Source organism: Scylla paramamosain, chromosome 1 (genome assembly GCF_035594125.1).
Source record: "Scylla paramamosain isolate STU-SP2022 chromosome 1, ASM3559412v1, whole genome shotgun sequence".
Taxonomy (NCBI): Eukaryota; Metazoa; Arthropoda; class Malacostraca; order Decapoda; family Portunidae; genus Scylla; species Scylla paramamosain.
The window spans coordinates 37,927,693-37,940,192 of record NC_087151.1 but is presented as its reverse complement, the minus strand read 5'-3'; the positions used below and the strand labels follow the sequence as shown (position 1 = coordinate 37,940,192).

The window sequence follows — 12,500 nt, the reverse complement described above, 5'->3', positions numbered from 1 at the left end:
CTAAACGCATTGGTTAAAAAAAGTATTACTCGCATCTTTGAACACCCTCCTCTATATTGATTCAATCTGCTTACTCGCATTTTTTCTCATAATGACCTACAAAGTTTTAGACTCTTCTTTTAGTACAACAGTTTCTTAAATGTGCATACCTTAGACGAATTGGTTTAAAAGACTGACTCGCACCCTTAAACACTTTTCATTGTCAAGACTTGCAACCCTTTTACTCGTGAAAGTTTTTACTCATAATTACCTACAATATTTTCCGCTTATCTTTGTACTACAGTTTCTTAAATATGGACACCTTAGACGCATTAGTTAAAAGACTGTGACTTGTATTCTTAGAGACTTTGTTCTGTTACCAAGTCTCTTAATATTTTTTTGACGCTTATTTTTGTACAACAGTGTCTTAAAAAAGCTTTGTAGCCCAGAACAAACACATTGAAGGCATTCTACATATTTTTGTGTATCCATGAAAACATTTTTTTTTATAGTTCTCTGAATGTTAAGAAAGAACGACCACAACAGTTAAAGGGTTTCATTTTCAAAAACATCAGAGATTATAATCTATGTGGTCTTTGAAAAATGGACTAATAATTATCAGTCATGTTCTCATGGGTGTTTCTTCCCCATTCATGATGCTGAATCACTCTCAAAACTACAAATTAGAATGATTAGTGCACGCTTGAAAACCTTGGTACGTTATTAAAGTTTCGTTCCCTCATGAGGACTTTTTTCAAAGATCACAATTGTTTTTCCTACTGGTGATGCAGAATCCATGTTAAAGCACCACTAGAATCAAGAAATTCACTCTGAAAAACTCGTATAACTTCCACAAAAACCTGTTAACTAAATGTATGAAATGAGACGCTATGTTTAGAAATACGCCCATCATATCTTTCACTAGAGTCTGTTAGAAGTAGCCGAGGTATGACCATGGGCTCCTCATATCCTAAAACACGCACAGTCGCACGCACACGCGGGTTTATTTATGACCACGTCCTCTCAACTCGTCCATAATACCGAGGGCGGGAGCTGCTACTAAGAACAGCACGCACGTTGGTGAATTTACGAGTTTAGCAAGCTTAGAGTGCAGAGGAATTCCGATACCAAAGTGTCAGGCTTCACGACATGGCAATGGAAAGGCAATGAAAAGTTATAGGAATGTGTGTATGTGTTGGGGGGGATTGGGGGTTGAGTAGAAATACTAGTAGCAGTAGCAACAATAGATAGAAGTAGTAGTAGTATTACTAGAACAGTAATAGTAGTAGTAGTAATAGTAATAGTAGTAGTAGTAGTAGCAGTAGCAGTAGTAGCAGTAGTAGTAGTAGTAGAAAGATGAGGAGAAATAAGGGAACATTTTTTCTTGTTACTTTTCAAATGAGTTTTCTTTGCTTTTTTTTTTTGTTTTTTTTTTCCTATGTATTCTTATTTCCATATTTTAAGAGCGAACACCGTATCCCAGAGTTCAGTTTTCACACAAGGCTGTCTGTGTAAGCTTCGTGTTATTCTTGCACATTCGCGTCTCGCTCCACTTCCTCTCACTTCAGTTTAGTTCAAATTAAAACTTAAGCCAATATTTCTGCAGCAGCCTCTCGCCTCTCATTACACACAATTGCCTTAACGACTTTCCTCTGTCCTGCTAATAACCAATGACATTTTTACTCTCTCTCTCTCTCTCTCTCTCTCTCTCTCTCTCTCTCTCTCTCTCTCTCTCTCTCTCTCTCTCTCTCTCTCTCTCTCTCTCTCTGGTGCTGGGTGGCTCTGCTCTAATGTGTTCAGCTCGCGACCTTAGAATTGTGAGTTCGATTTTGGCTCATTGTTTTATCCTATAGAAAGATGATGCGCTCTGTTGTAATCCTAGCTAGTGCCATATGACCTCTTTGTGCTTTTGTTGCAGTGCTATTACTTTTCAATATTTTCATTCTATCTACCAGTCTCTGTCGCTGTCTGTCTCCCCCCCCCCTCTCTCTCTCTCTCTCTCTCTCTCTCTCTCTCTCTCTCTCTCTCTCTCTCTCTCTCTCTGATTTTACTACCTCCGCCCCGTCGCCTCGCAAACTCCCCGCCCGGAGGTTATTTCACCACAGTCCGCAACTTCTTTTATTCCCAGACGACATTACAGAAGTTATGATGAAGCGTTTTCGCGAGTCGGGAATTGCTATCTTGTAAGTTCCAAATTGTTGTCGTGTCGTATTTCACGATAAGCGCCGCCACATACGTAAAATATAACTGCCGTCTTCCGCTCAGCACACCGGTGATAACTGCTTGCTAATTGTGTGTCTCCTTCCTGTTATTTTTCCTGTGATAAGTGATGACGTTTTACAATGGAATCTTTCACAGTCGTCGCCTCAAATTACAGACAGTGTTCTCCCTCCGTGGTGGAACTTGCTACGTGATGTACTGTTGTCTCATTAATAATCCACTGCCACAGCTCTTCAATACTCGTGCGCCGCGCGGCCAAAGGGTCACGCTTCGCTTCGCTCTTGTCCTCTCTCGTGAAGTACTCGCAAATTTCACGCACCTTGCCTGTAATTTTCTCGGGCGGTGGGTCACTATTTTCACAGAGACGCAACACTTTCCCCCGCGCAGCCACAAAGTTTTACTGCCGCCACAGCTCAAGACGCCAGATTCGATTCCTTCAATTATCCCTCAGTGAAAGACGCACCCGACATGATTTCAGGCTGGAGTGGAAATTAATTAACTGATCGTAGAAAATCAGTTGTCATTAACACATATTTTTCCTCTGCTATTCTAATACCACTTCGAAATTCTTTTTTCACGAGTAGAAATATTCTGGAAACAAGTGATAGTCACACGCATTGCCAACTTGATCTTTTAGCCAGAATAAAAAGAAAGAAAACCTGATCTAAGCACAAGTTACATATTCACACCTTAACGAGTCACTGATGTTGCGACCATTCCGGAGACCTGGGATAGCTTCCAGCCAGTATGTGACTGCCTGATTTAAGTACGAGTCACATTTTCACACCTGATATTGAGACCACTCCCTCACACAAACAGGCACTTTCACGTAACACAGACACTGACAAATTTACCCTCAACTAGCATTATCCGTTACAGATCTGCGACGTCACGCATAACTATTTAACTACAAAACCAGTCAGTCGTAATTATCAAATTCTCTGAACACCCAACGACTCCAGCCTTTTTACTACTGGCTAATGACTCGGGGTAGCTATTTCTTCATCACCTGTAATGAAAATAAGACTCACTTGGCGCATGAGGGTGCCGGGGTTGATATAGAAGGATCCCTCGTGGCCCTGCATGTACTCCTTGGTGAGGGGCGGCTGCACTTGCCCTCCGTCATACAAGTCCAGGTGTGATGGTTGCTGACGCTCTGAATTCACGTCCACGTCAGCTGCCGTCTGGTGGACCTGCTGTTGTTGCTGCTGTTGCTGCTGCGAAGTCTGCTGCTTAGTCTGCTGGGAGTTCTGTTGCACCTGGTGGTCTGTGAGAAGGAAATCCTAAGGTAATTTATGTAGAGTGAGAAGGTTAAGAACTGGGAAATTTGTTTGTTGTTACACCATTACATTGATAAGGCTTCTCTCTCTCTCTCTCTCTCTCTCTCTCTCTCTCTCTCTCTCTCTCTCTCTCTCTCTCTCTCTCTCTCTCTCTCTCTCTCTTTCTCTCATTACTATCTTATGACGACCAATACTAATATTTTTTAAAGGAAACTCGTACAAGAATTGTATGATGACTATAATGAGGATGTACTTGTGTGAAAGAACCGTGTTATGTTTTGCTGCTACTATTCATTTGCTTTTGTTTTTTTATGTTTTCATGATTTTTGTTTTCTTTTCTAGAATTGCACGATCTTGAATCATGTTTATACACGAGAATATGTATATACGTATGTGTGTGTGTGTGTGTGTGTGTGTGTGTGTGTGTGTGTGTGTGTGTGTGTGTGTGTGTGTGTGTGTGTGTGTGTGTGTGTGTGTGTGTGAACATGTTTATGTATAAATTATGTATTGCATGTGCATGTTTGTATACCATATCTACCACAGCATTATATCATATAATCAAAATGCATCTTACTTTTGATAATGTAATGTTATATCTGTTATTGTTGATTGCTGATACCATATTATTATTATTATTATTATTATTATTATTATTATTATTATTATTGTTATTATTATTATTATTATCATTATTACTAATTATATATTTTTTGTACTATTACTCCTAAGGTTATCAGTATTGTTCACTTATTGTTTGGAAATGTTTAGCTTTTTTATTTATTTCCTATATCTCTATTTACATTTAGTTTTCATTGTATACCTTTTCATTTACAATATTGTATAATTGTTTTCATTACTATAATCATTACTAGTATTAGGCCAACAACACACGTCAGTGTTTGCATACAAAAATTATAGTTAATTGAAAGGTCCATAAAAGACCCCAGGCTAATTGGAAATAGGGTACATATTTATTTATTTATTTTTTTGGGGTATATATGTAATATATGGGGCTAATAAACAAAATCAATCACTCTCTCTCTCTCTCTCTCTCTCTCTCTCTCTCTCTCTCTCTCTCTCTCTCTCTCTCTCTCTCTCTCTCTCTCTCTCTCTCACACTTTTGCCAACTGTCCATTAGAAATACATATTCATTCCTTGGTGCAGCAAGTCTTTGGTGCCCGAGGCCTGGGTGGCGGTGGTCCCCGGTGACGAATGAATGAGCGACTTTCAAGTGTTCATGGAAATCATCGGAAAGGTAAATAAATAAATGTGATCCACCGAATGTGTCGTCCAGGTTTGACCGTCCCGTTAAATTACATAAGCGACTCCCTTGGGAACTCAGAAGCAAAATTTCCTGTCGTGTAGCTGGTAAAACTTCTCTTCTCTCATTACAGGAATTATGAGTGCGATGGGATAATATCTAAAAATTAATGTTTTTTTAATTACTTTTGCTAACAAGAGTTTTCTTCGTGTTGTGATGATGCAATCGTCACAACGGTTACAGAGATGATTAGTGAGGTTCCCATGGGTGTTCTCACTGATGATGCAGAATCCTTGTTAAACTATCACTAGAATCATGAAAATACCCTTAAAAATAGCGATACCTTGCACTAGGATATTTGAAAACTACTCGAGTAAGACGCCAAAATATCGGAGAATATAATCTCCAGCTTGCAAATACTTTTATTGCCCACGAGGTAGACATGGTAATGTCTACCTCGGTAGACATTACCATAGAGGTAGACATGGTAATGTCCTCTTGTACTAGCCTCCTAAACACAAGAAGGCTGTTGTAAGGTGAGGACAGGCACCGGGACAAGACCACCTCCTGAATTTTATTATACAAAGCAAATGCAGCAAGTCGCTGCTGTGGGGTGTAGTGAAGCGAAGCGGATGGACAGGCTGCACGTAATATGACACTCGGTGACTGTGTGAGTGACGGCCTGCAAAGGGACACGCGTCATATCTCCGGCCCTGGAATATGACATGTGATCCGCCCAGCCAGCCTGTAATTTAGGAATGTAATATCACTCCACCATGGGAAATATCATTCAAAAGCATTCACTTTCTTTGCCAAATGTGACTCATGGAACGTGAAAGCAAAATTCCAGAAATTGGAATATACATTTTATTTTGGGTCCGAGTACTTTAAAATGTCAATGTCGCAGGTGATAATGTTATATTCATTGTAGTTGTACTTGTATGTACACACCAAATATCCACACTGGTTGTAGTAATCCAACTGAATTTCTGTTGCCCTGGACGAAGTATCACGTCTCCCTTGCTTCACTGGAGGACAAAATACAAGTCTTCCTGTGTCGTCGAATGAACAAAAAAGCTGCATCTGTGCACTGGCGCTTCATCCTTCTATGTGTGGTGCATGGTGAGGATGTAATCTCTCTCTCTCTCTCTCTCTCTCTCTCTCTCTCTCTCTCTCTCTCTCTCTCTCTCTCTCTCTCTCTCTCTCTCTCTCTCTCTCTTACTCAACCCTCTCAAACCACTCACACATTCACGGATGACTCCAAGACGACACCACAAAAAAATAAAGGAGGAATAATAATAATGCTACATAAAGCTGGCCCACTCTGTCGGACAAACACTATTTGCATTTCTAAAAACAAGGACTCGTCCGTCACCGGCTGGAGCGCGAAGGGAAAACGTATTCGTGGAGCAGCGAGCGGCTTTTATCCCGAGTAAAATATTGCGTTTCCTTCTTCTTACACAGATTACTTTCCTCGCTCTGTCTCGCAAATAATGCATAAAATTATTTCCTCTACCGTGCATTAAGAATAAAGGATTTGCCTGAATTATTAATGATGGAATATCTCTCTCTCTCTCTCTCTCTCTCTCTCTCTCTCTCTCTCTCTCTCTCTCTCTCTCTCTCTCTCTCTCTCTCTCTCTCTCTCTCAGTTATTCATAGTTCGCTTCAAAGGAACACACAACAGCGCCGAAGGACGACATAAGGCCGTGCTTCCTGTCATTATTATTATTATTATTATTATTATTATTATTATTATTATTATTATTATTATTAATATTATTATTATTGTTATTATTATTATTATTATTATTATTATTATTATTATTATTATTACTATCACCATAGATACAAGCCCTTGCTTTCTACAATAACACTATACACGTTCATCTTTTATCGTAAAAACACACATCCTTTCTACGCAGGCAAACATTATACAGTCATCATCATCATTGTCATTTTTTTTTTTATAAATTGTAAAACAGATTCATTATTGTAAAAAATCTAATCTAAAATTTTACGTTCTTTTTTTTTATTTTAACCTTTCTTTTTTTCTGGTATACCTCAAGCTAAATCTAAGAGAATTTTTTTTTTTACTCTATCTGGTGTTGTCGATCTCCCTAATAAGTAATAATAATAAAAAAAATTGGTAAATAGATGAATAATTAAATATGGCAATGACGAGTCAGTGTTGTCTAAATATTATTTGAGTGTTCACACTAGTGCTGAGTCATTAGGAAGTTTCAAAAGATGATTAGACAAATTTATGGATGGGAATGATAGGTGGATATGCTACGGGAAGGGCTGATGGCTTCTTGCAGCTTCCCATATTTTCTTATGTTTCTATGTTCTTAAGTGAATCACTGCATGAAATCGTAAAACAATAAATAAATAAAATAATAAATAAATAAAAAACAAAACTCGTCATTACTAATATTTTTGTATAATTCATATCTTACTTTTTTTATTATTAGTTAGCTTGTGTTTTAGCATACAACATTCCCTTAGAGAAACAGAAATCCTTCCTTTCTGATACTGGAAACACATTCGCATGTAAACCATATAGATGCCAGCCCTCGCTGTCTACAGTAACGCTATACACGTTCATCTTTTATCGCAAAAATACACATCCTTTCTACCCAGGCAAACAATATACAGTATCTCCCAGTACTATGATAGGTCTTGCTCCATGCAGTAATATTAAACATTTTCCTCCCTTAAAATAAAAATACAAACCTTCTCCACTCACGCTATATCCATTGTAATTGTTTGCTTCGTACAGTAATAGTATACAGATTCCTCCTTTATCATGAAAATTCACGCTTTTCTTACTGTATACAGCATCACCAATTTTGGTTATAATTGTCGTTGCCCTTGGCCATTACCCTTCTTGCATAAGAAGAATAAAATAATATAAACACTTGCTTCCTACAGTAACAATGTACACCCTTCTCCTTTACCATAAAGATAGGCATCCTTTCTACCCAGGCTAAAACTATACAACACTTCCCAGTACCATAATATGAAACTTTGTTTCCTACACCATTAATATACACCATCACAACAAATCTTCCTAAGCAATAGCACACATTTTCACCTCTATACGGTAAAAATACACTTCTTGACCTCTTCATTTACTACCTTCACTAATACATCAAGGAGGAGGCAGAAGACATCTACCGAAACGGTAATTACTCCCAGTGAGGTCTGAAGCACTGCACCCATTTGTGCTGGATCAGGAGGTGCTGTGAATTTTCCAGTGACCCAGCTGTGACCTCACTGAACATTTCCCTTTGTGTCTCACAACTCAAGGGGGCAACCAGAGCTCGCCCTCTGAAGATAACTCTCTTCCTTCACACAACTCTACATGCACTTAATACACGCACACCCGTAACTAAAAAAAAAAAAAAATTATTATGCCAACTCTTACATTAGCCTCGGAGTCTCCATCTGGGGAGGGGACCACAAGTGTCCCTACGTCGGTCTTCTCTTCTGGTATCGATCCCAAGCGTCTTAACACCACCGTCAACTTTTTCTTCATTACATTCCACAACATTCGTGGCTTTAGATTTAATCTTCAATCTGTACAACACCACCTCTCCTCTACTAAACCTCATTTTTTCCTCATCGAAACACAGGTGTCTGAGGCAACTGACAGTAGCCCCTTCTCCGTTCCCTACTACTTTCTCTTTCCTCATTTTCAGTTCAAAGTTGGATGTTGCGTCTACGCATCTGCGCAACGACCTAACTTGCTTTTGAACCTTCAGAATTTTCCATCATCTGGTTACGACTACAGAGTCACTCTCAAACTAAAATTATTTGTGATGTATACCTTTCACCTAACTCTTCCGACTTGATTTTTTTTTTTTTTTTTGATTACTTAACTTCCAAAGTAGAAAAAATCCTGACCTTTCGCGGATATCTCCATCTTTGGAGACTTCAGTGTTCACCACCAGCTTTGGCTTTCCTCTCCCTTCACTAACCAACCTGGTGAACTAGTCTTTAATTTTCCTATAATCCACGACCTAGAGCAATTAATGCAGCACCCTACACTTATTCCTGAGAAAACGGAAAACATTTTTGACCTTTTCCTAACCACTAATTTATATATATATATATATATATATATATATATATATATATATATATATATATATATATATATATATATATATATATATATATATATATATATATATATATATATATATATATATATATATATATATATATATATATATATATATATATATATATATATATATATATATATATATATATATACATATATATACACATTTTTTTTCTTTTCTTTTTTTTCAAGTAGAAAGGACATCGCCCAAAGGCAACAAAACTGCAATAAAAAAGAAAGGCCCACTGAGGACAAATATTTTGCCTCTGTTAATTGGGGTGATCTGAGGAGGTATTATGTTGTTTTTCTTTGGAATGACTACTGCTTCCCTGTCAAAGACCAGTCTCTGTGCTGAACGCATAACAGAGGTGATAGTGTCTGGCATGGAGGCGTACATTCCTCACTCTTTCTCTGAACCTAAACTTTCCATACCTTGGTTTAACACAGCCTGTTCTCGTACTGTACATGATAGAGAGGTGGCCCACAAAAGATACTTCAGCCTTCCATCACCTAAATACATTGCCAAGTCTGTTCTCCAACTAGCCAAAAACTCCTACATCAATAGAAAGTGTCAAAATCTTTCAATATCTAACTCCCCTTGAGACTTCTGGCGCCTAGCCAAGAACATCTCTAATAAGTTTACTTCTTCTTTCCCTCCTTTATTTCAACCTGATAGCACCACTGCCATCTCATCTATCTCATAAGCTCAAACCTTTGCTAAAAAAACTCTACCTTAGATGATTCAGGGCTTGTTCTTCCCTCTCTTCTACCCTCTGACTACTTCATGCTACCCATTAAGATCCTTCGCAGTGATGTTTTCCATGCCCTCGCTGGCCTTAACCATCGGAAGGCTTAAGAACATGATGGGTCCCTCCTATTATTCTCCGAAACTGTGCTTCTGTGCTTGCACCTTGTCTAATCAAACTCTTTCAACTCTATCAACTCCTCTAACTGACTGTCTTCAGCCTCCCTCTTATCACCACAATGTTGCATCTTTTGCTATCTTCTTCCACTATTTTCATGCTAACTGCTCTTCTGATCTTGCTTATTGCATGCCTCCCCTCCTCTCGCGGGCTCGCTGCACAGTTTTCTGCTTTCTCTCACTCATATTCTGTCCACCTCTCTAAAGCAAAAGTTAACCAGTATTCTCAATCATACATTCCCTTTTCCGGTAAACTCTGGAACTCCCTGCCTGCTTCTGTATTTTCTCCTTTCTGTGACTTGAAGTCTTCTGAGAGGGAGGTTTCAAGACACTTATTCTCCAATTTTTAACGATCGTTTTTGGCAGTGTTTGGAAATTGGCACCTCAGTGGACGTTATTTTTTTTTTATCTTCTACTTCTTTTAATTGTGTTGTCCTTGCCCGGGGCCCCCTGCTACACGAATAAAAAAAAAAAACACTCGGCTGTCATTTCCTCGTTGCTCCCAGTGATGTGTATTACTAATGAACACCTCGGAGAATATCGGTTTAATTAACACAGGCGTTCTTGGAAGTGACCAGCACAAGTCCTGCTTCTTCATCCCAGAACAAAGCCAACCTCCATTTAGATAATTATCGCGTTTCATATGACCAGGCTTTTCTGTTTACATAATCTACGTGCATCATACTGATACACACGCACACCCACACACACACACACACACACGCACACACATTCTCTCTCTCTCTCTCTCTCTCTCTCTCTCTCTCTCTCTCTCTCTCTCTCTCTCTCTCTCTCTCTCTCTCTATGTTTATTTATTTATCTGTCTATCTATCTATCTATCTATCTGTCTATCTGTCTGTCTGTCTGTCTATCTATCTATCTATCTATCTATCTATCTATCTATCTATCTATCTATCTATCTATCTATCTATCTATCTTTCTTTCTTTCTTTCTTTCTATCTACCTATCTATTCATCTATCTATCCAGAGAGAAAAGAGCATCTTATAGTAAATCCTATTCATGCATGCAAACAGACACTGCTTACTCTTCACATGTCAGCGGCCACAGTGAGGCAGTCCCGCCAGCATGCAGACAAATTTTGGACAAGAGGAAGGGGCGTGGGGAGGCAGACAGACAGACAGACAGACAGACAGACAGACTGACACGGGACCACATTGCGAGGATGCTTTGGGTTATGCAGGAGTCTACTAACATCACTCAAAACAGCTCTCGGCTTATGTATACCTTCCCACAATTTGCATGTCATTAATGTGTGTCTGAGTCTCTTAGCAAAGCGACCCACACTGTGCTCCCACCGGACGCCGCAGCTGCCTCGCTACTTGTCTGCGTTTCCCTTCCTCAGCCTGTGAGGTGCGCCGGGCGAGCAGCTCAATACTGGGGACGTGTAGTGATGCTTCTGACATTTACCTACATCAAAGATTACTCAGCAAAGAAGGCCAGGGAGAGTGGTAGATTCTGTATGATATTCTTTTTTGATCAGATCTGTTCCACTCCGGTAGATTCTATATATTTTCTTTATCTGATGCTATATCCGCGTTTCATAAGAACATTATAAAAATAAAGGGAGCCGCAAGAATCTATCAGGCCAACAGGTGGCCTTCGTTGTGATAGATTCTGAATTATATTCTTCTTTATTTGATGTTATATCCGCGCTTCATAAGAACATGATAAAATAAGAGAAACTGCAAGAAGCAAGAAAACATCAGGGTTAGACGTGCCAGTCCCTGTTTCCTGCATGTATCTATGATATCTTAAATATGTAGTTTCAGCTGCCTGTCCTCGGTAATTAAGAAAATATAGCTCCAATTGTAAAAGCAATAATACTGTAATGCATTTCTCTTACTACAATTCATATTTTCCTCAATAAACAAATTAAGGCTGGACGGTAAATTCTTTCTGAAGCTCCACACATCGAGTGTACGTAACTTTAAGACGACCCAAAGACCGCCTGTGACTCAAAGACGGCCTCCCACAATATCACTGCACCGCCAACACTTCATGTAACATGCATATAGTATATACGCATACAAGGTGGGTTGCACTGAGAGCTTCAATATTGTATTACTTTAATATTCTCCTCGCTATATTTGTTGGAATATTGACACGTAAAAGCTACAAGTGGGAAGAGTTTGGTACAGTCTTTCGTCACTCTGCAGAGAGCGGGGCACTGAGGAGAAGGTGAAAAGAATGCACGAAAGAAAAGAAAAACGACGAAACACACGACGAGAGAGAGAGTAGTAGCAGGATGGAAGAGCCCGGAAGAAATGAAGGAGAGATGCAAAGAAGAGAGAGAAAAAAGACAAGAAGGGGATAAAGTCCAAGAAAGGAATAAGAAAGCACCAGCAGATGTACTGAATATTGTTCTTTCGTCTTTCGTCATTTCTGATTCTGACCACTCCTTTGTATGTGTGTGTGTGTGTGTGTCTGTCTGTCTTTTCTCCTTCAACTATTCATCTCGCCCAAGCAAAGGAGGAAGATTTTGACAATTTCTTTCGTGTTCCTGCTCCACCTTTCACCCTTCCATCCCTCCTCGGCGGAATGACACGATTTCTGTTCATGACACTCAGTCGCAGCACAAGAAGCAGCAACACCTTCACAATTTTTACGTGATTTTCTAAGCCTTTTCTTCATATCTGTATGCCATTATTTTACTTTTCTCCTGCGATTTTACTTTATTTAATATTATG

The 12,500-nt window shown here is 39.1% G+C and overlaps 1 protein-coding gene across 1 annotated transcript in view; it reads right to left on the bottom strand.

The window, feature by feature from the left end:
* LOC135105124 (nephrin-like) overlaps nt 1-12,500 on the bottom strand; it is a 47,001-nt gene that overhangs the window by 2,746 nt on the left and 31,755 nt on the right. The window contains exon 11 of the mRNA XM_064013144.1: nt 3,231-3,466. Coding sequence (XP_063869214.1) covers nt 3,231-3,466 — 236 coding nt within the window. The remainder of the gene's footprint in view (nt 1-3,230; nt 3,467-12,500) is intronic.